Here is a 22630-nt window from a genome sequence, read left to right on the forward strand (position 1 = left end):
TTCAATAAGTGCCGCCGGACGAGTGGCGAACAGATGGACAAAACGCACTCCCAGGACGTCCACGAAGCCATCGCGTGCATGATAGGTTCCCCACCAGTTAACATTCAACAATCCAGTCGACGCAAATTAATTCCACCTCCTGGACACCGCCACACAGGCAGCTGAGGGCCTTTCATGATGGCCTCCTCCCCCCCTCCTCCTGAACCCCCCCCCTCGAAACCTTGTGGAGAATGTCTGCGCCACGTGCCTCTAAAATTCGCCATCTTTACACGATCCACCACCCACCGACTCGCTCACCCATCTTCACTCGACCACTCATTAATTCACCCACCCACCGTCTCAATCATCCACTCACCCTCTCGCTCACCCACTCATTAATTCACCCACCCACCGTCTCAATCATCCACTCACCCTCTCGCTCACCCACTCATTAATCCACCCACCGTCTCAATAATTCCCTCACTCTCTCGCTCACTCACTCATTAATTCACCCACCCACCGTCTCAATCATCCACTCACCCTCTCGCTCACCCACTCATTAATTCACCCACCCACCGTCTCAGTAATCCACTCACCCTCTCGCTCACCCACTCATTAATCCACCCACCGTCTCAATCATCCACTCACCCTCTCGCTCACCCACTCACTAATTCACCCACCCACCGTCTGATTCACCCACCCACCTCACCATCTTCACTCACCCACCCATCTCACTCAAGTCAACCGAATTAGCCTCCTACCCCAGTGTCTCCGCCGTTATCTCACGCGTGGCTTAAACACAAAATAATCCAGCACGTGGAAGTTTCTCATAATCTCAACTCAATAATCTAACCACTCTGCCCGCCATCTCAGCCAGCCACGAGACTTCTCTCCTGCTCTCCAGAGGCCTCACCTGCGGGATAATCTAGTCGTTGTAGACGTTTTATTGCTGTTGTTGTTGATATTATTAAACGATGTAAATCCGTGAGTTTTTCAGTGTTAGAACGTAAGCAGATGCCACGTGGTCGCTGTCTTCGTGGGCGTGGTCACTGCCACTGCGGGCGTGGCCACTGCCACCGTGGGCGTGGTCTATGCCACTGTGGGCGTGCTCTATGCCACTGTGGGCGTGGTCTATGCCACCGTGGGCGTGGTCTATGCCACCGTGGGCGTGGTCTATGCCACCGTGGGCGTGGTCACTGCCACCGTGGGCGTGGTCTATGCCACTGGGCGTGCTCTATGCCACTGTGGGCGTGGTCTATGCCACCGCGGGCGTGGTCTATGCCACTGGGCGTGGTCACTGCCATCGTGGGCGTGGTCTATGCCACCGTGGGCGTGCTCTATGCCACCGTGGGCGTGGTCTATGCCACCGTGGGCGCGGACTATGCCACTGTGGGCGTGGTCACTGCCACTGTGGGCGTGGTCACTGCCACCGTGGGCGTGGTCTATGCCACCGTGGGCGTGGTCTATGCCACTGTGGGCGTGGTCTATGCCACTGTGGGCGTGGTCTATGCCACTGTGGGCGTGGTCTATGCCACTGTGGGCGTGGTCTCGCTCGTCCACTTCCGTTTCGCTCGCTCGGCTCGCTGTTTCGCTCCGCGATGATATCCGACTTCCTCCTCTTTGGGTAAACAACCCTCTGCCTACTCTTCCTCCTCCCCCTCATCATCATCATCATCACCATCTTCTCGCACCACCTCGTCTAATCGCACCCCCTCCCCCCTCTCTCGTTTGCCCCAGGACCCTGCTGGTGAACGCGGGAGCGGTGCTCAACTTCAAGCTGTGAGTCGTCTACGGGGAGGCCTCGATTTTGTTGTTGTTGCTGTTGATGCTGTTGTTGTTGTTGTTGATGCTGTTGTTGTTGCTGTTGTTGTTGATGCTGCTGTTGTTGTTGTTGTTGATGCTGTTGTTGTTGCTGTTGATGCTGTTGTTGTTGTTGTTGATGTTGTTGTTGTTGATGCTGTTGTTGATGCTGTTGTTGTTGATGCTGCTGTTGTTGTTGTTGATGCTGTTGTTGTTGATGCTGTTGTTGTTGATGCTGTTGTTGTTGATGCTGCTGTTGTTGTTGTTGATGCTGTTGTTGTTGCTGTTGATGCTGTTGTTGTTGTTGTTGATGTTGTTGATGCTGTTGTTGTTGTTGTTGATGCTGTTGTTGTTGTTGATGTTGTTGTTGTTGATGCTGTTGTTGTTGTTGATGCTGTTGTTGTTGTTGATGCTGTTGTTGTTGTTGATGCTGTTGTTGTTGTTGTTGATGCTGTTGTTGTTGTTGTTGATGTTGTTGATGCTGTTGTTGTTGTTGTTGATGCTGTTGGCTTAACACGTAGTCAGGCTTTCGCGAGCGACATTATCCGTAATGTTTTTTTTTCTATGTTGTTGGGGGGTTAGGTCGCGTAAATTTTCGAATGTGTCGTTAATCCCGTCACCACCCGACACGGCCGATTAGTAACGCGTCTGGCTGTCGCCTGGTGAAGGTGGTTGTGATTACTGGCGAAACGTCGGACTTAGATTGTAAATGTCGTGGCTTGGCTCTCCAACACACCAGTGTGGTGCTGTACTAGTATACTACACTATACACTACACTATACACTACACTATACACTACACTATACACTACACTATACACTACACACTACACTACACACTACACTACACACTACATACTAGTACACTACACTATACACTACATACTGGTGCTGTACTAGTATACTACACTATACACTACACTATACACTACACTGTACACTACACTATACACTACATTATACACTACACTATACACTATACTATACACTAGTGCTGTACTAGTACACTACACTATACATTACACTGTACACTACACTATACACTACACTATACACTACACTATACACTACACTATACACTACATACTAGTGCTGTACTAGTACACTACACTATACACTACACTATACACTACACTATATACTACATACTGGTTCTGTACTAGTGACGAATTGGCCCCATTCTGTGTAAGTGACACCCCTCACTAGTTGGCTGTTTAACGACACATTTATGAACGCGATCTAACAAAGCCTCTTGTGCTGTTATTGACGTTGTTGATGAGTGGGGAGCGGTGGCGCAGCGGTTAGCGCTACGAACCCCGGGCGACCCGAGTTCGATTCCCGCTCACGGCCACCAACGCCGGTGATGATCCTGTGCCTCCCCTAGGTCGACTCAGCCCCAAATGAGCACGTGGTGTGGTGTGGAAAAACATCCACCACGAGGGGAGGCGAAGGCGGCCGGGCGTGGTGCTGGCCACCCACCCCCTCGTGGGCCTCAGTGCCGGCCTTCATAGGTGCTGCAGCTACTCGCTATGACAGCACTTGCCCCCACAGTCTGTTAAGGCTACACGGTGGATATTTGTCTTTGTTGTTGATGTCCGGATTATATGACGCTACCACCCAACCAGAGGTCGCAAACGGGGTTTGATTCCTTACCCGTACCCGGAACTTGAATTGTGAGAAGAGACAAGACGTTGGGAAATGAGTGACAAACGGTGACTCACCAGTGACTCACGGCCTACCCGTACCCGGCCGCACCAGGGCCGGGTAGCCGGGTATCGGGTAGGGTACGGGTATCGGGTACCCGATTGTGACCTCTGCACCCAACCAATGTTTTAGAATGTTGGGCTGGGGAGTGGAGTCCCTCTTAGAATCTTGTGCGTGTCAAATCGACCTTCGTGTCATCGCACGGATGCAGGGCGTCTTATAATCGCCAGTGTGTGTGTGTGTGCTGAACGGGTGGGTACATCATGTCCCCCCTGGTTTCTAGCACGGACTTATCTTGGTGTTTCCACCCGTGGTGCTTGGTGGAAAAGTGCACCTGGCCTGGCGGATATTGGTACATCACCTGCAGCTAGATGATGGGAGCACCGCGCTGCATTTGTATCGTTCACTGCGCCATCAAAGACAAACCGCCCACAGTCCACCTCTTTTCCACTGGCACATCCGAGCCGTGCCGAGCCAAGCCAGCCCCGGCAGGGCTCACGAGGCCGCCAGGTTGTTTTTCGACTGCAGAAGCCGAGCCGTGCCGCGCCCGCCTTAACAGACTGTCGGGACAAGTGCTGTTAGCGAGTAGCAGCACCTGTGGAGGCTGGCACTATGGCACGCCTTTGTCTCCCCCACCGGGTACTCAGTTAAGGCTGAGTCGACCTATGGGAGGCCCAGGACCGATTCAGATAATCGTCACTGTGGTGTTGGCCGTGAGCAGTGCGCTAACCGCTACACCGCCGCCCCCTGCAGCATCGCGTCATTCGCCACTTAAGTGGCGGTGACATCACCACAGCGCATGTTCCAGGCTAGGTGCACTTAGAGGCCACGTGAACTGTCGAACACCCGCCGACGAGGTCACAGGATAGACCCGGATGCCTTGGGTTGACTGAGATGACTGTGCCCCCTCCTGTGCCAACTTGCTGGGTTTTCTCCGCTGCCCTCCGTTGTTGCTGTTGTAGTGTCCTTCGCGAGCCTCCTCCACATCATCGCATCTCCCACAGTGCGACACACACAGCGCCACACACACAGCGCCTATCACACGCCGTCAGTTGTCAAGGCCACGGGGGGTGCCTCATTCACCGGTATGCTGGATTGGTTTAATGAGCCAAAGTCCCCATCTGGTGGCGTCTGCAGGCATTTCATTGTTGTCGCGTTTCCACCACCACCACCACCACGGGTCAGCCCTGTGCATAGACCGGGCAGAGTGGGCGCCGCAGTGGCTATGAGATGTTGACTACCTCGCCCGGTGTACAGGAGGTCGTGGGTTCGATCCCGACCCTGATGCCTGCTGCTGCTGTATATTTTGAGTTGGCGTGTCTCTCTCCCCGTGGTCGCGTGGATTTTTCTCCGTGTCCTCCGGTTTTTTCCTCCACATTTGGAGCGACATAGCTCAGTGGGCCTTACCGGGTAATATAACACATAGTCTAGTTTAGATTCCCCTGCTGCAGATCTCGACCGGGCAGAGCCTCGGCACCGACACCAACAACTGTGGACCAAATTTGGCGAAATATTGAAAACTTTCCCGCGATAAAATTCAACTTCGGGGCGCGTTTGTCGTACGGTTGCAGAGAATCGCGGTTCGAATCCAGGGGTTGCCTTGCTTGATACTATAGGTGCACAAACCAAAATAATACGGATCATCTGCATCATAGTATGTATGTACGCTGAAGTTATTTTGCATTCTACGTAGCCAAGCGTGCTAATTGGACAACAAACTAAACACAAAATCAGTTCTAAAGAAATTCGTTTTCAATCGAGATGGTTTAAAAGTGCATAGCTCCAATGGCTTCCTAATATCGGAAGGAAGAGCGTTCCAGACGGCCGCAGAAGCGCATCTGAACGCGCGTGATGTGGTGACCACCACAACTTAACACATTCCTGCGGAGGGAGCTGGTAGGAACGTTGGGTTGCTCGGTCAATGGCCTGCAGGGTCAACGGCGGCGTGGTGTATTCCGCAAATATGCCCGACTGTGAGGGCGGGCACAAGCCGGCGTGAGTAGGTTAAACGTTGAGTTTTATAAGGGCACCACGGGGTGACCAGCCCCTCTCCACCCAGCCCCACCCCACCCAGCCCCTCCCCACCCTCCCCTCCCCACCCAGACCCTCCCCACTCAGCCCCTCCCCACCCTCCACACACAGGCACTCCCCACCCTCCCATCTCCACCCAGCCCCACCCCTCCCATTTTTGGATGCACGACGGACGGACACAATAATCCCCTGTGGGCTGGTGTAACCAGGTGGTTCCTACCAGTACAAACACAAAACGTAGCAACATCACTCCCTGCCGGCAGACTTTGCGGCCCATCACGCCGTGTGCCACGTGGGGTTGATTGGGGTTTGGCAGGTTCTATAGGCTGTGACGTAAGATGATGATGGTATCTCGTGCGACGAAAGCTCCACGCTAGTTCAGAATATTTTGGAGGAATCCGATGAGCTATAAATCTCGTTTTCACAGATGCACAGTAGGGGCAGGGTTAAGAACGTAACAACAAACGGTACAAAACCACGATAGCTGCGCAAAGTACAAGAAAGGTAAAAAGAAAATACAAACTAAGCCATCCCCGTCCTACCAGACTAGGCCCACTGAGGATTTAACTTATTTTTCAGAAGCGACCTGGCCACACACCGTGTTTATCCTGAGAAACAAACCTGAGACTCGGTGAGGTCATCCCTGCTTAAGACGGACGCTGCGGAGCAGGGGAGTTTAAAATGTCAATCTTCTCCGTGGTTAGGAAACGAAAGGAGTCGGTGCAAGGGTTCGGAGCAGATACGGTGGAGCACACAACCGGTGAGACGCACGCACGCACGCACGTGCGCGTACACACACAGGAACACCACAACGCCCTTGACCACGCACAAAGATCCCCCGTGTAGCCTTAACAGGATGTTGGGGCAAGTGCTGTTAGCGAGCACCTATGAAGGCCGGAAGGGCACACGTGGGGGTGGGTGGCCAGCACCACGCCCGACCGCCTTTGTCGTCCCAAGTGGCGATGTTTATACACCGCACCGGGTACTCGTTTGAGGCCGAGTCGACCTAGGGGAGGCCCAGGACCGGAATCGAACTCGGGTCACCGCGTTTGGAGTGCGACGCGCTAACCGCTGCACCACCGCTCCCCCACACACACACACGGACCACCCTCTCGTGCGCTGTGCCGCCCTGAATAGATGCTCACTTTATAGTACATACCCTCCACGGGCTTGTGTAGTAGGCCATACGGGGAGGGGGATCTTGATATCTGTGTTGCGCGTGCGTGTGTCCATGTGCAGGCGATGGCATTCGCGAGTTTCTGCTGAGTCTGCGCTACTTCCGGATATTCATCGCCATGTGGAACATCCTCATGATGCTGTGCATGGTCGTGTGAGTTCACGCCGCAAAACGTGATGAGTAGAGACAAAGTTAAAGTGATTTCTCTGATCACCGAGTCAGAGGGGGGTACAGCCTGCGACTCACAGTCAGAAAAGGTCGCAAGTTCAAATCCTGGTTGGGGGTTGACTTGGCCCCATCATCCTTCCAGGGTCAATAAAACGGTACCACTTTATGGGGCACTCACACCACGGTTGTTGCATGGCTATACTCGCCCCGTCCCCCCGTCGTAGGAATGTGGAATTTCCAGCACTGGCTTGAAGCTGTAACCAGGAGATGGGCGCCCAGCGGTAGCACCTAGGCCACTTGGTGCAGTGTTTTGCTGTTCGAATCCTGCAGGCCGTCCTGGTTAATACCGCGGCGTGGCGGACCACGTTTTAAAATGTTATTTATTATTGGGGAAACGTGCAGCAATCGAAACATATTAATCCGCCAGGAACACGAGCATAACAATATTTATATTGTATTATTATAATAATAATGCCTTGATAGGAAAGCATTGTAGATGTGTAACGGAATCACGGTGGCCGGCTATAAAATGATTGGGCCCCCCCCCCCCTTCCCCCATGTTGTGTTCGTTTCGTTCCAGGCTGTTTGGTTCGTAGCGGAGACATGGGTGCCATCACCCTCCAACCCTGTACCCTCTCCTCCTCTCGCCGATCTCGCCCAGCCTCTCCCGGTTCCCCCCCCCCCCGCCCCCCAAACGCCCTCACCCGGTTACATTTGGTGCCACCGAACACCCAGCTAGCCCGGAAAGGTCCGGTGCCGATTTTGGCTCTCTTCGCTTTTACCGAATACAATAGGCGGCCCGCTCGCAGCTGCACCTTCTGAAGAAGATGAAGGATTCTTTTTCTTGGACCAAACGCCGTCAGAATCGTGGCGTTTCGCCGGGCCGAGTGGCACGGTTAACGCAAGTCGACGATGAGAAGTTGCTGTCTGCGAGGCTTTTCATTTCGGTGTCTTGTCGCGCGCAAGATTAGAATAGAAGCAGCCGACGTAATCCTACGCACGTCACCGCTAATCCGCATCCCTCTTGTAGACCTCTCTCGTCACCTCTCTCATCTCTTGTTTATGAATTATGTCCGTTCCGAACTGCCTAACGCAATTCAATCCACCAGATAGTTCTTGCGATTCCCACTCGGCTGGGTCGTCCTAGCCGCTCACCCCGTGAGTTGGCGAAGCCTCGGTCATTACTTTAATACAAAAGCCAAACTAAAACTCGTGGCGGGCGGCAGAGCGCGGTGCGGCGCAAACCATTGGCTGTACTGCACTTCTATGCTTCCATGCTGAAGTGGATGCCGAGTAACCGTCACAGGGGGCGATGGGGAGGGAATTGATTCCACGGTGTGGTAAGTGGGTTGGTGGGTGAATCAACGAGTGAAGTTTACGGGACGGCCACCATTCTAGCGGCGTTAGCAACGTGGTGAGGAGGTGACTGACCACCGGCGAGTCACTGGAGTGAATCGGCGAGTGCCAGATCATCAATTCTTATCTGGCAACGACAAGATGAGAGAGCTGTCTAGGTTACATCTTCAATGTAGGTGAAAGATTCGAGGGCATCGCCCAGACGCGTGAAACACTTAGAGCTTTCATCGCTCGACGCGACCGTAACGCGCCATAGTTTGACGCACGTTGAGCCGCTTGGTGGTGGTGGTGGTGGCGGTGACGGTGGTGGTGGTGGTGGCGGTGGTGGTGGTGGTGGTGACGGTTTTCCCCGCGTACATTTGTGTCGGAGCTGTCCCTTTAGCAGCGACTACTTTCGAGGTCAATAAACGAAACTCCCGAGATGCGTTCATGCCGCACACGTTGATCCGCAACCCACGTCACAACTGGCCCGGTGGCTCAGCAGAATCGCAATGGGTAACGGGTGGAGAAGTTGAACTCCTGGCTGGCGGTTCTTGGCTCGTCACATCGGCCGGATTGCGCTGGGATAGGTGACCACCATCCATGAGACTCCGGTGGTGTCTGACGATTGTCGTAGGGTTAGGTGTTGTAGGGTTAGGTGTTGTGTAGGGTTAGGTGTTGTGTAGGGTTAGGTGTTGTGTAGGGTTAGGTGTTGTGTAGGGTGAGGTGTTGTGTAGGGTTAGGTGTTGTGTAGGGTTAGGTGTTGTGTAGGGTGAGGTGTTGTGTAGGGTTAGGTGTTGTGTAGGGTTAGGTGTTGTGTAGGGTTAGGTGTTGTGTAGGGTTAGGTGTTGTAGGGTTAGGTGTTGTGTAGGGTTAGGTGTTGTGTAGGGTTAGGTGTTGTGTAGGGTTAGGTGTTGTGTAGGGTTAGGTGTTGTGTAGGGTGAGGTGTTGTGTAGGGTTAGGTGTTGTGTAGGGTTAGGTGCTGTGTAGGGTTAGGTGCTGTGTAGGGTTAGGTGTTGTGTAGGGTTAGGTGTTGTGTAGGGTGAGGTGTTGTGTAGGGTGAGGTGTTGTGTAGGGTGAGGTGTTGTGTAGGGTTAGGTGTTGTGTAGGGTGAGGTGTTGTGTAGGGTGAGGTGTTGTGTAGGGTTAGGTGTTGTGTAGGGTTAGGTGTTGTGTAGGGTGAGGTGTTGTGTAGGGTTAGGTGTTGTGTAGGGTTAGGTGTTGTAGGGTTAGGTGTTGTGTAGGGTGAGGTGTTGTGTAGGGTTAGGTGTTGTGTAGGGTTAGGTGTTGTGTAGGGTTAAGTGTTGTAGGGTTAGGTGTTGTGTAGGGTTAGGTGTTGTGTAGGGTTAGGTGTTGTGTAGGGTTAGGTGTTGTGTAGGGTTAGGTGTTGTGTAGGGTTAGGTGTTGTGTAGGGTTAGGTGTTGTGTAGGGTTAGGTGTTGTAGGGTTAGGTGTTGTGTAGGGTTAGGTGTTGTGTAGGGTTAGGTGTTGTGTAGGGTTAGGTGTTGTGTAGGGTTAGGTGTTGTAGGGTTAGGTGTTGTGTAGGGTTAGGTGTTGTAGGGTTAGGTGTTGTGTAGGGTTAGGTGTTGTGTAGGGTTAGGTGTTGTGTAGGGTGAGGTGTTGTGTAGGGTTAGGTGTTGTGTAGGGTTAGGTGTTGTGTAGGGTTAGGTGCTGTGTAGGGTTAGGTGCTGTGTAGGGTTAGGTGTTGTGTAGGGTTAGGTGTTGTGTAGGGTGAGGTGTTGTGTAGGGTGAGGTGTTGTGTAGGGTGAGGTGTTGTGTAGGGTTAGGTGTTGTGTAGGGTGAGGTGTTGTGTAGGGTGAGGTGTTGTGTAGGGTTAGGTGTTGTGTAGGGTTAGGTGTTGTGTAGGGTGAGGTGTTGTGTAGGGTTAGGTGTTGTGTAGGGTTAGGTGTTGTAGGGTTAGGTGTTGTGTAGGGTTAGGTGTTGTGTAGGGTTAGGTGTTGTGTAGGGTTAGGTGTTGTGTAGGGTTAGGTGTTGTGTAGGGTTAGGTGTTGTGTAGGGTTAGGTGTTGTGTAGGGTTAGGTGTTGTGTAGGGTTAGGTGTTGTAGGGTTAGGTGTTGTGTAGGGTTAGGTGTTGTGTAGGGTTAGGTGTTGTAGGGTTAGGTGTTGTGTAGGGTTAGGTGTTGTGTAGGGTTAGGTGTTGTGTAGGGTTAGGTGTTGTGTAGGGTTAGGTGTTGTGTAGGGTTAGGTGTTGTGTAGGGTTAGGTGTTGTGTAGGGTTAGGTGTTGTGTAGGGTTAGGTGTTGTGTAGGTTTAGGTGTTGTGTAGGGTTAGGTGTTGTGTAGGGTTAGGTGTTGTGTAGGGTTAGGTGTTGTGTAGGTTTAGGTGTTGTGTAGGGTTAGGTGTTGTGTAGGTTTAGGTGTTGTGTAGGGTTAGGTGTTGTGTAGGGTTAGGTGTTGTGTAGGGTAAGGTGTTGTGTAGGGTTAGGTGTTGTGTAGGGTTAGGTGTTGTGTAGGGTTAGGTGTTGTGTAGGGTTGTGTAGGTGTTGTGTAGGTGTTGTGTAGGGTTAGGTGTTGTGTAGGGTTAGGTGTTGTGTAGGGTTAGGTGTTGTGTAGGGTTAGGTGTTGTGTAGGTTTAGGTGTTGTAGGGTTTAGGTGTTGTGTAGGGTTAGGTGTTGTGTAGGTTTAGGTGTTGTGTAGGGTTAGGTGTTGTGTAGGGTTAGGTGTTGTAGGGTTTAGGTGTTGTGTAGGTTTAGGTGTTTTAGGGTTTAGGTGTTGTGTAGGGTTAGGTGTTGTGTAGGGTTAGGTGTTGTGTAGGTTTAGGTGTTGTGTAGGGTTAGGTGTTGTGTAGGGTTAGGTGTTGTGTAGGGTTAGGTGTTGTGTAGGGTTAGGTGTTGTGTAGGTGTTGTGTAGGGTTAGGTGTTGTGTAGGGTTAGGTGTTGTGTAGGGTTAGGTGTTGTGTAGGGTTAGGTGTTGTGTAGGTTTAGGTGTTGTGTAGGGTTAGGTGTTGTGTAGGGTTAGGTGTTGTGTAGGGTTAGGTGTTGTAGGGTTTAGGTGTTGTGTAGGTTTAGGTGTTGTAGGGTTTAGGTGTTGCAGACTTTGTGGGCAGCAGCAGAGGGCAGTGTTCATCATCGGCTGCTGGATGGAGGCCTCCCTCCCGGATCCGCTGCCACCACCACCGCCACCTCGCGACCCTGCGATGTCAACGGATCCACGCGACTCTGATTCCATCGCTCCATCTCCCAACTCGGCGGTGGAGCCGACTTCCACCAGCACACAAATTCGGTGCCTTGGAGATGAAAAAAATGCCGACTCTCAATATTTACGCGATCAAACCCAAACACACATTTACGGATTATATTTGGGTCTTTCGGTAAAGTCAACGTAGATAATAAAATAAAATGAATTTTTGTATTAATTTGAACCTATCTACGTGACATTAATAAAAATTAAATGAACATTTTTATTAATTTGAACCTATCTCCATGACTTTAATAAATATTTTAATTTTTTTAAAATTAATTTGAACCTATCTACGTGACTTCTGTAGTCACGAAAGCTTTAAGTCAATATTTCTTATGGATTATATTGGTCGCGAAAGCCCACGTGTTCAACTCTTTACATATTTTGGTGAAGTATGGTCAAACAAACCCAGCACCTACGACGCAATTGGCTACGCGCGGACGTCATCACGCATGCAACGACGTCACCGCGTACCACCGTGGTGACATCACGCACGGCAAAGACACCCACACCCCTTTCCATGACGTCATCGCGCACTGCTTCGCACGACAGCCGAGTGACGCGCGCGATGACGTCATCACGCACGGCGGAAACAAGACGCGCGACGTCACCGCGTACGCTTGTCGTGATGTCACCACGCTGAGCCACGCCCACTTGCCACGTCTTGCGCGGTGACGTCACCGCCCCCCACCCTCCCGCGCCCACAACGCGCGGCTCCTATTGGTCCTCCCCGCGGGGTCACGCGACCTCGACGCTAACGCGGAAGTCGATCGGCGCCGTCTGACGTCATCGTCCGGTCAGCGTCACCTCCATTCATTGGAGGTGGCGCGCGGATCGATCCGCGGGGTCGTATCGCGTCACGATCCACGGAATCGATTCCCCCGTCCGCTGGTGTTTCCACGTTGAGTGTTCTCATCAGCGAGGTTCGGGCTGCCTCACGATTTAAAACTCAACGCAGTTTTTTTTTTCAACTCAAATTCATCTGACGGGGTAGAAGGCGCACTGAGCTGTGCAGATTATTTTTTTTCCATTAACCCAAAAGCGGCCTGACCACAATCGATGACTCAACAAAGTTGGGGCTCATCGTCGTAATGCGCAGATTCATAGCGGCGGCCAAACGCTCTAAACGCGAGTTGATGTTGATTCCAAACGTGGAGGGGAAACCCGGAGGAGCCGCGCAGCGTCCACGGGGAGAGAAACGCGCAAACTACAAATCTACAGCAGCAGCAGCAGCAGGCGTCGTCAGGGTCGGGATGGAACCCACGACCTCCTGTACACCAGGCGAGGTAGTCAACATCTCATAGCCACCGTGATGATGATGAGAGAGACACGCAAACTCCATATATATACAGCAGCAGCAGGCATCGTCAGGGTCGGGATGGAACCCACGACCTCCTGTACACCAGGCGAGGTAGTCAACATCTCATAGCCACCGTGATGATGATGAGAGAGACACGCAAACTCCATATACAGCAGCAGCAGCAGGCATCGTCAGTGTCGGGATGGAGCCCACGACCTCCTGTACACCAGGCGAGGTAGTCAACATCTCATAGCCACCGTGATGATGATGAGAGAGACACGCAAACTCCATATACAGCAGCAGCAGGCATCGTCAGGGTCGGGATGGAACCCACGACCTCCTGTACACCAGGCGAGGTAGTCAACATCTCATAGCCACCAAAGTAAACAACAACAACAAACAACGACACCGACAAACGCGACGTTGAGTTTCTCCGCTGTTTCGTGGAGAGAGTTCTTCTGGGATTGCGATGTTCGTTGGGAGTTTGTGGCGCCGATTGCTGATGGGACTCCGCTGATCCCGTGAAATAAAGAGCTTCATGGCTCATCGGATTCCTCCAGCAGTCGCAACAAAGATGCTGATGGCGGAGTGCAACGCCGCAGTTCTGTTCATGTGACAGCCTCACGAATTGGCTGTCGCGTGGTTTGTCACGTCAACAGAACGTGGCCAATGTGTTACTAGTACAGCACTAGTCTGTAGTGTTTTGTAGTGTAGTGTATAGTACAGCAATAGTGTGTAGTGTTTAGTAGTGTAGTGTATAGTACAGCAATAGTGTGTAGTGTAGTGTATAGTACAGCAATAGTGTGTAGTGTTTAGTAGTGTGTAGTGTAGTGTATAGTACAGCAATAGTGTGTAGTGTTTAGTAGTGTGTAGTGTATAGTACAGCACTAGTATGTAGTGTTTAGTAGTGTGTAGTATAGTGTATAGTACAGCACTAGTATGTAGTGTTTAGTAGTGTGTAGTATAGTGTATAGTACAGCACTAGTATGTAGTGTTTAGTAGTGTGTAGTATAGTGTATAGTACAGCACTAGTATGTAGTGTTTAGTAGTGTGTAGTATAGTGTATAGTACAGCAATAGTGTGTAGTGTTTAGTAGTGTGTAGTATAGTGTATAGTACAGCACTAGTATGTAGTGTTTAGTAGTGTGTAGTGTATAGTACAGCAATAGTGTGTAGTGTTTAGTAGTGTGTAGTATAGTGTATAGTACAGCAATAGTGTGTAGTGTATAGTGCAGTGTATAGTGTAGTGTGTAGTTTATAGTGTAGTATATAGTATAGTGTAGTGTATAGTGTAGTATACTAGTACAGCACTAGTATACAGTGTAGTGTAGAGTGTATAGTGTATTGTATAGTGTAGTGTATAGTGTAGTGTATTGTATAGTGTAGTATGCAGTGTATAGTGTAGTATACTAGAACAGCACCACACCGGTGTGTTGGAGAGCCAAGCCACGACATTTACAATCTAAGTCCGACGTTTCGCCAGTAATCACAACCACCTTCACCAGGCGACAGCCAGAGTAGCGAAAAAACCCCGAATTCGCATTCGCCCGTATCGATTCAGGAATCGTTCCGCTTTTATAATCGTTGAATCGATCGGGTGCGTGTGAGTGGGGGGTGGGGTTCTTAACGAACCCATCAGCACCACCGCCGCTGCCGCGTCAAGTCAAACAAGAGCCCCTCCTCACGATCCTCCACCTCATCTCACGCTCACCGCCGGCCCGTCAACAGCATCATCATCTTGCTGCTGCTGCTGCTGCGGTGGTGGTTGTTGTTGTTGTTGTAAGGGAAGTCGACGATCAGAGTGAAGTGAACCATGGCGCTTGTTCCCGAGGTGGTGTTCGTGCTGGGAGGACCCGGAGCTGGGAAAGGGACCCAGTGTGAGAAGATCGTGGAGGTGAGGAGGGGGTGGAGGGGGTGGTGGAGGTGGGGGGTGGAGGAGGTGTTGGAGGTGGATAAGGATAGAGTGCGGTGGTGGAGGTGGTGGTGGTGAGGGAGCGGTGGAGGTGGTGGTGGATGATGGATGAGGTGGATAGAGTGGTGGTGGTGGTGGTGGAGGTGGAGGAGGAGGTGGAGGAGGGGGTGGATGATGGATGAGGTGGAGGTGGATAGAGTGTGGTGGTGGTGAAGGTGAGGGAGCGGTGGAGGTGGGAGAGTGGTGGAGGTGAGGGAGCGGTGGAGGTGGTGGAGGTGGGAGAGCGGTGGTGGTGGTGGAGGTGGTGGTGAAGGTGAGGTAGCGGTGGAGGTGAGGAGGAGGAGGAGGGGGTGGATGAGGTGGATAAGGATAGAGTGGGGTAGTGGAGGTAGTGGTGGTGGTGAGGGAGGGTGAAGGTGGTGAAGGTGAGGTAGCGGTGGAGGTGGGAGAGTGGTGGTGGAGGTGGCGGTGGAGGTGGGAGAGTGGTGGTGGAGGTGGTGGTGGAGGTGGTGGTGGAGGTGAGGGAGCGGTGGAGGTGGTGGAGGTGGGAGAGTGGTGGTGGTGGAGGTGGTGGTGAAGGTGAGGGAGCGGTGGAGGTGGTGGAGGTGGGAGAGTGGTGGTGGTGGAGGTGGCGGTGAAGGTGGTGGAGGTGGGAGAGTGGTGGTGGAGGTGGTGGTGGAGGTGGTGGTGGAGGTGAGGGAGCGGTGGAGGTGGGAGGGCGATGGAGGTGGGAGCGGAGGAGGGGGTGAAGAATCTGGTGCAGGCTCTGTGTGTGTGACACGTGGTGTGTGTGTGTGACAGGGTGTGTGTGTGTGTGACAGTGGTGTGTGTGTGTGACACGTCGTGTGTGTGTGTGTGACAGTGGTGAGTGTGTGTGACACGTGGTGTGTGTGTGTGGTGTGTGTGTGTGACACGTGGTGTGTGTGTGTGACAGGGTGTGTGTGTGTGTGACAGTGGTGTGTGTGTGTGACACGGCGTGTGTGTGTGTCAGGGTGTGTGTTGTGTGTGTGTGACACGTCGTGTGTGTGTGTGTGATACGTGCTGTGTGTGACAGTGGTGTGTGTGTGTGGTGTGTGTGTGTGACACGTGGTGTGTGTGTATTGTGTGTGTGTGTGTCAGGGTGTGTGTGTGTGGTGTGTGTGTGTGTGACAGTGGTGTGGTCTTGATGACTCGCACACAAAGATCCCCGCTGTACGCCCTGAGACTTGGGGTGGGGCAGGAGCTGTTAGAGGAGCGAGTGGCGAGCACCTCTGAAGGTCGTCACGGTGCACGAGGATGGGTGGGTGACTGGCACCACGCCCGGCCGCCTTTGTCTCCCCCGGTGTCGATGGTTTCCCCTCGTCGTCCCGGGGTAGACTCCCTTGAGGCTGAGTCCAATCTAGGGGGTTCAAACAATCGTCACCGGTGTTGGCCGTGAGCGGGAATCGAACTCGGGTCGCCGGGTTAGTAGGGCAGCGCGCTAACCGCTGCACCACCGCTCCCCTCGCACCCACCGTCACGAAACACCCACAGTCTGGCACGTGTGCCCACCCTCTCGCACCCACGCACGCATTCACACACGTGCACAGCCATGCACTCCCACGGACCACACATCACACTCCCATGCACTCCCACGGACACCTTTACAATCCCTTGCACCCCCACACATCACACACCCACACATCACACACCCATGCACTCCCACGGACCACACATCACACACACATGCACTCCCACGGGCACCTTGACCATTCCCACTGCCTGACTGCCAGGGAAGGGACATTCAGAGACGGTGATGCCTTTATTTACTGTAATCCCAACTTTAATATCTCTTTCGGTTGTTTGTTTGTGTTAGCTAGGCTGAAACTATCACGCTTCAATTTGAAAATCCGGTTTTAATTACATACGGGCCAAAGGCTGACATAATCGTTTACAAAAATGCTAAATATGTTCTGAAATGTGACGATTGGGACATTCTTCCCGGCGTTGCTGATGGCTTAACGCAAACACATCCCGCAGACTGCGGCCTCTCTAATAAACAAACTTTATAAAACTACATCCCAGAAGAACTCCTCTTGCCCACCACTCTTGCAACAGCGCGTTTAACCGCTCGACGCACGGAGTTTCGCGGTTCGGGCACAGCGGCCGCCCTGGTTAATACCGCGGTGCGGATCGACCGTGAAGCACCGATGAATCGGCCGCGATAACACTCGAAAGCTCCGCACCGATAGATTCATTGCCAGGCAGTCTCCCCCCCCCCCCAATCCGGGTACTAACCAGGCTGAACCCCGGGCTTAGCGAGCCGCGAGCCGGCGCTATTGGGCAACCTTCCACGTGAATTTGTCGTGGGCGTTGGCTGTGCGAGTCGGGAGGTTATTTGCAGGGAGCGAGAGTCGGGGTGCGCCGTGGCTGCAGGCAAGGGCGGTGATTGTGCGTGCGTGCCTTGTGTGTGTGTGGATATGACTTCAAAGTGACCAGACGGGTTCGAACTCTTGCGTCCTGTGCAAGTGAACCGCACAGAAACAGGAATGGACACGCTGTGTGGGATGTCATCAAAAGTTAGGATTTCACGGTCGGTGTTATAGGGTCGGTGTTTTGGTCAGAGTCGGTGTTAGTGTCAGGATCGGTGCTAAGGTCGGGATGTGTGTTAGTGCCACAGTTTGGGTGGTTCTGGACTTCAAAATGCCAGCCCTGAGAATTAAAGACTCATTCGATTATCACGACATTTACATTGTGACTATGTGCGTGTGTGTGTGCGTGGGTGTTGTGCCGTGTGCCTCTGCATGTCTGTTTTGCCGTGTGTCTGTGTGCGCCCGGTGTGTTTCCACGTCTCTCTCCGTGCGCTGTGAACGTGCGTGCGTCTAAGTGCGCACGTGAAAGTGTTCCGCAGGCCTGTGCACCGCGTGACGCGTCCCCTGTACAGCTGACTAAGCGGTGCGCGCTTTGCTCTGCGCTGTTGAACCCTTGGCAGACCTTTGGCTACACACACCTCTCTGCGGGCGACTTGCTGCGGGCAGAGAGGTCGCGGAAGGGCTCCGAGTTCGGCACCCTCATCGAGAAGTGCATTCGGGAGGGCAGCATCGTGCCCGTAGAGATCACGCTCGCCCTGCTCAAGAAAGTACGGCGCACGTACCTCGCACCCGTCCACCCGCTTCCCCGCGGCCCCAGGAACCTGTGTCCTCATGTCCCTGCATCCCTGTGTCCCTGCGTACCCACGTACCTGTGTACCCATGTACCTATATCCCTGTGTCCCTGCGTACCCACGTACCTGTGTACCCATGTACCTATATCCCTGTGTCCCTGCGTACCCACGTACCTGTGTACCCATGTACCTATATCCGTGTCTCTGCGTACCCACGTATCTGTGTACCCATGTGTCTGTGTACCCATGTCCCTGCATCCCCACTTCCCCGTGTAATCACGTACCCAAGGCCTCGCGTCCCCACGTACCTGCGGACCCGTGTCCCTGTGTAGTGTACCCGTGCCCCCCCTCGGCCTTCGATGGCCTTCGATGGCCTCAGAGTGGCCTCATTGCCGTGGGTGCTGGCTCCGTGTGTCTCCGATAAGGCCATGATGAACAACCATTTGAGAGAGACACCCATACAGGCCCAGGGCTCGGACCCGTACTCTTCGAAGCGCTGGCTTTGGTTTTCGCTGACACGGCCAACTTTGTTGAGCTATCATTCATGGCTGCCAGGTGGCTTCTGAAAAACACTTTCCTGCGGAGGGAGCTGGTAGGAACGTTGGGTTGCTCGGTCAATGGCCTGCAGGGTCAACGGCGGCGTGGTGTATTCCGCAATTATGGCCGAATGTGAGGGCGGGCACAAGCCGGTGTGAGTAGGTTAAACGTTGAGTTTTATAAGGGCACCACGGGGTGACCAGCCCCTCCCCACCCAGCCCCACCCCTCCCCACCCAGCCCCTCCCCACCCTCCCCACCCAGCCCCTCCCTCCCCACCCAGCCCCTCCCCACCCTCCCCACCCGCCCCACCCTCCCCACCCTCCCCTCCCCACCCAGCCCCACCCTCCCCACCCAGCCCCTCCCCACCCTCCCCACCCAGCCCCTCCCCACGCAGCCCCTCCCCACCCTCCCCACCCAGCCCCTCCTTCCCCACCCAGCCACTTTTTTCAAATGTTCTTGCTGTGGTTTTGACACCTGATGATGATTGCTTGTGTTGCAATCGAAACGTCGTGATCATTTTATCGTTTGATATTTTTATTATTTAATTGTTTCCTTTCTACGTGACTTTACCGAAAGAATCAAGAATATTGCGATTCTGGTAAACCTCCTGAGACCCAGCCTCAACGATGAAACCCAACCCTCCCCCTCCTCCCCCATCCTCCTCCCCCCTCCTCCTCCCCCCTCCTCCCCCCCTCCTCCCTCATCCTCCCCCCTCCTCCCCCCTCCTCCCCCCTCCTCCCCCCCCCTCCCCCCCCCCTCCTCCCCCCTCCCCCCCCCCTCCTCCCCCCTCCTCCCCCCTCCTCCTCCCCCCCTCCTCCTCCCCCCTCCTCCTCCCCCCTCCTCCTCCCCCCCCCTCCTCCCCCCCCCTCCTCCCCCCTCCTCCTCCCCCCTCCTCCTCCCCCCTCCTCCCCCCTCCTCCCCCCTCCTCCTCCCCCCTCCTCCTCCCCCCTCCTCCTCCCCCCCCCTCCTCCCCCCCCCTCCTCCCCCCTCCTCCTCCCCCCTCCTCCTGCCCCCTCCTCCTCCCCCCTCCTCCTCCCCCTCCTCCTCCTCCCCCCTCCTCCCCCCTCCTCCTCCTCCCCCTCCTCCCCCCTCCTCCCCCCCTCCTCCCCCAGGCGATGGAGGAGACGATGGCGAAGGATCCGAGCAAGAGCCTGTTCCTCGTCGACGGTTTCCCGCGCAACAAGGACAACCTGGAGGGCTGGCAGCGTCACATGGAGGGCAAGGCCAACGTCAAGTTTGTGCTTTTCTTCGACTGCAGCAACGAGGTGAGGCTCTTCGGCTGGAGGGGGAATCCGATGAGCCGTGAAGCTCTTTACTCACAGATGGTCCAAGTAGGGGGGCACGGGGTCAGGGCGTTGCAAACAACGACACAACAACAACAGATGCACGATACGAGTGCAAAGTATAGGGAGGGGAAACCGTTCACTTAAACAATATGTTTACACAAATACAGCTCCACTACTACTGTGGTGTCTTGCCAGGGAAATCCCACTGAGCTCTTAGCTGATTCTTCAGAAAGTTCGGTGTGAGCTTAGCCCCCCCCCCGCTCCCTCCCATCCACCCCACCACCTCACACCCACCCCACCACCCTCCTACCCCCCACCTCCCACCCACCTCCCACCCACCTCCCACCCACCTCCCACCCACCCCCGCCCACCTCCCACCCACCCCACCACCCCCGCCCACCTCCCGCCCACCTCCCACCCACCTCCCACCCACCTCCCACCCACCCCCGCCCACCTCCCACCCCACCACCCCCGCCCACCTCCCGCCCACCTCCCACCCACCTCCCACCCACCTCCCACCCACCTCCCACCCACCCCCGCCCACCTCCCACCCACCCCACCACCCCCGCCCACCTCCCACCCACCTCCCACCCACCCCCGCCCACCTCCCACCCACCCCACCACCCCCGCCCACCTCCCACCCAACCCCGCCCACCTCCCACCCACCTCCCACCCACCTCCCACCCACCTCCCACCCAACCCCGCCCACCTCCCACCCACCCCACCACCCCCGCCCACCTCCCACCCACCCCACCACCCCCGCCCACCTCCCGCCCACCTCCCACCCACCTCCCACCCACCCCCGCCCACCTCCCACCCACCCCACCACCCCCGCCCACCTCCCACCCACCTCCCACCCACCCCCGCCCACCTCCCACCCACCTCCCACCCACCCCACCACCCCCGCCCACCTCCCACCCACCCCACCACCCCCGCCCACCTCCCACCCACCTCCCACCCACCTCCCACCCACCTCCCACCCACCCCACCACCCCCGCCCACCTCCCACCCACCTCCCACCCACCCCACCACCCCCGCCCACCTCCCACCCACCCCACCACCCCCGCCCACCTCCCGCCCACCTCCCACCCACCTCCCACCCACCCCCGCCCACCTCCCACCCACCTCCCACCCACCCCCGCCCACCTCCCACCCACCCCACCACCCCCGCCCACCTCCCACCCACCTCCCACCCACCCCCGCCCACCTCCCACCCACCCCACCACCCCCGCCCACCTCCCACCCACCTCCCACCCACCTCCCACCCACCTCCCACCCACCTCCCACCCACCCCACCACCCCCGCCCACCTCCCACCCACCTCCCACCCACCCCCCGCCCACCTCCCACCCACCTCCCACCCACCCCCGCCCACCTCCCACCCAACCCCGCCCACCTCCCACCCACCTCCCACCCACCCCCGCCCACCTCCCGCCCACCTCCCACCCACCCCACCACCCCCGCCCACCTCCCACCCACCTCCCACCCACCTCCCACCCACCTCCCACCCACCTCCCACCCACCCCACCACCCCCGCCCACCTCCCACCCACCTCCCACCCACCCCCCGCCCACCTCCCACCCACCCCACCACCCCCGCCCACCTCCCACCCACCTCCCACCCACCCCCGCCCACCTCCCACCCACCCCACCACCCCCGCCCACCTCCCACCCACCTCCCACCCACCCCCGCCCACCTCCCACCCACCTCCCACCCACCCCACCACCCCCGCCCACCTCCCACCCACCCCACCACCCCCGCCCACCTCCCACCCACCTCCCACCCACCTCCCACCCACCTCCCACCCACCCCACCACCCCCGCCCACCTCCCACCCACCTCCCACCCACCCCACCACCCCCGCCCACCTCCCACCCACCCCACCACCCCCCGCCCACCTCCCGCCCACCTCCCACCCACCTCCCACCCACCCCCGCCCACCTCCCACCCACCCCACCACCCCCGCCCACCTCCCACCCACCTCCCACCCACCTCCCACCCACCTCCCACCCACCTCCCACCCACCCCACCACCCCCGCCCACCTCCCACCCACCTCCCACCCACCCCCGCCCACCCCCCACCCACCTCCCACCCACCCCCGCCCACCTCCCACCCACCTCCCACCCACCTCCCACCCACCTCCCACCCACCTCCCACCCACCTCCCACCCACCCCACCACCCCCGCCCACCTCCCACCCACCTCCCACCCACCCCCGCCCACCTCCCACCCACCCCACCACCCCCGCCCACCTCCCACCCACCTCCCACCCACCTCCCACCCACCTCCCACCCACCTCCCACCCACCCCACCACCCCCGCCCACCTCCCACCCACCTCCCACCCACCCCCCGCCCACCTCCCACCCACCCCACCACCCCCGCCCACCTCCCACCCACCTCCCACCCACCTCCCACCCACCTCCCACCCACCCCACCACCCCCGCCCACCTCCCACCCACCCCCGCCCACCTCCCACCCACCTCCCACCCACCCCCGCCCACCTCCCACCCACCTCCCACCCACCCCCGCCCACCTCCCACCCACCCCACCACCCCCGCCCACCTCCCGCCCACCTCCCACCCACCCCCGCCCACCTCCCACCCACCTCCCACCCACCCCACCACCCCCGCCCACCTCCCGCCCACCTCCCACCCACCTCCCACCCACCCCCGCCCACCTCCCACCCACCTCCCACCCACCCACCCCACCGCCCACCTCCCACCCACCCCACCACCCCCGCCCACCTCCCACCCACCCCCGCCCACCTCCCGCCCACCTCCCACCCACCTCCCACCCACCCCCGCCCACCTCCCACCCACCCCACCACCCCCGCCCACCTCCCACCCACCCCACCACCCCCGCCCACCTCCCACCCAACCCCGCCCACCTCCCACCCACCTCCCACCCACCCCCGCCCACCTCCCACCCACCTCCCACCCACCCCACCCACCCCACCACCCCCGCCCACCTCCCACCCACCTCCCACCCACCCCCGCCCACCTCCCACCCACCTCCCACCCACCCCCGCCCACCTCCCACCCACCTCCCACCCACCCCCGCCCACCTCCCACCCACCCCACCACCC

At 56.7% G+C, this 22630-nt stretch overlaps 2 protein-coding genes and 1 long non-coding RNA gene across 3 annotated transcripts; all 3 read left to right on the forward strand.

Annotated features, from left to right (window-relative positions):
- The first annotated feature begins 1488 nt into the window (after positions 1-1488).
- On the forward strand, positions 1489-8634 carry LOC144735835 (small integral membrane protein 7-B-like). The gene is made up of 5 exons (XM_078618378.1): positions 1489-1603; positions 1717-1758; positions 6218-6273; positions 6753-6843; positions 7439-8634. Exons 1-5 carry the CDS (start codon positions 1578-1580, stop codon positions 7452-7454), a joined length of 231 nt encoding a protein of 76 aa, XP_078474504.1. The 5' UTR covers positions 1489-1577; the 3' UTR covers positions 7455-8634.
- An 884-nt stretch (positions 8635-9518) lies between these two features.
- LOC144735845 (uncharacterized) lies at positions 9519-12602 on the forward strand. Its single transcript, XR_013588694.1, has 2 exons — positions 9519-9842; positions 9945-12602. It is a non-coding gene; the product is annotated as an uncharacterized LOC144735845 (long non-coding RNA).
- A 1495-nt stretch (positions 12603-14097) lies between these two features.
- On the forward strand, positions 14098-19747 carry LOC144735829 (UMP-CMP kinase-like). The gene is made up of 3 exons (XM_078618366.1): positions 14098-14583; positions 17552-17698; positions 19373-19747. Exons 1-3 carry the CDS (start codon positions 14503-14505, stop codon positions 19688-19690), a joined length of 546 nt encoding a protein of 181 aa, XP_078474492.1. The 5' UTR covers positions 14098-14502; the 3' UTR covers positions 19691-19747.
- The last annotated feature ends 2883 nt before the right edge of the window (positions 19748-22630 follow it).

The sequence above is a fragment of the Lampetra planeri genome, chromosome 3, assembly GCF_965212315.1.
Source record: "Lampetra planeri chromosome 3, kcLamPlan1.2.h2, whole genome shotgun sequence".
NCBI classification, from domain to species: domain Eukaryota; kingdom Metazoa; phylum Chordata; class Hyperoartia; order Petromyzontiformes; family Petromyzontidae; genus Lampetra; species Lampetra planeri.

What these genes read in the sequence shown, in the direction of transcription:
- LOC144735829 (XM_078618366.1), top strand. Translation starts at nt 14,503, where the DNA reads ATGGCGCTTGTTCCCGAGGTGGTGTTCGTGCTGGGAGGACCCGGAGCT. An exon ending in AGTGTGAGAAGATCGTGGAG is followed by an intron (nt 14,584 to 17,551) that starts GTGAGGAGGGGG and finishes AACCCTTGGCAG; the next exon opens with ACCTTTGGCTACACACACCT. An exon ending in CGCTCGCCCTGCTCAAGAAA is followed by an intron (nt 17,699 to 19,372) that starts GTACGGCGCACG and finishes CTCCTCCCCCAG; the next exon opens with GCGATGGAGGAGACGATGGC.
- LOC144735835 (XM_078618378.1), top strand. Translation starts at nt 1,578, where the DNA reads ATGATATCCGACTTCCTCCTCTTTGG. An exon ending in TCCGACTTCCTCCTCTTTGG is followed by an intron (nt 1,604 to 1,716) that starts GTAAACAACCCT and finishes CGTTTGCCCCAG; the next exon opens with GACCCTGCTGGTGAACGCGG. An exon ending in GCGGTGCTCAACTTCAAGCT is followed by an intron (nt 1,759 to 6,217) that starts GTGAGTCGTCTA and finishes CTCCGTGGTTAG; the next exon opens with GAAACGAAAGGAGTCGGTGC.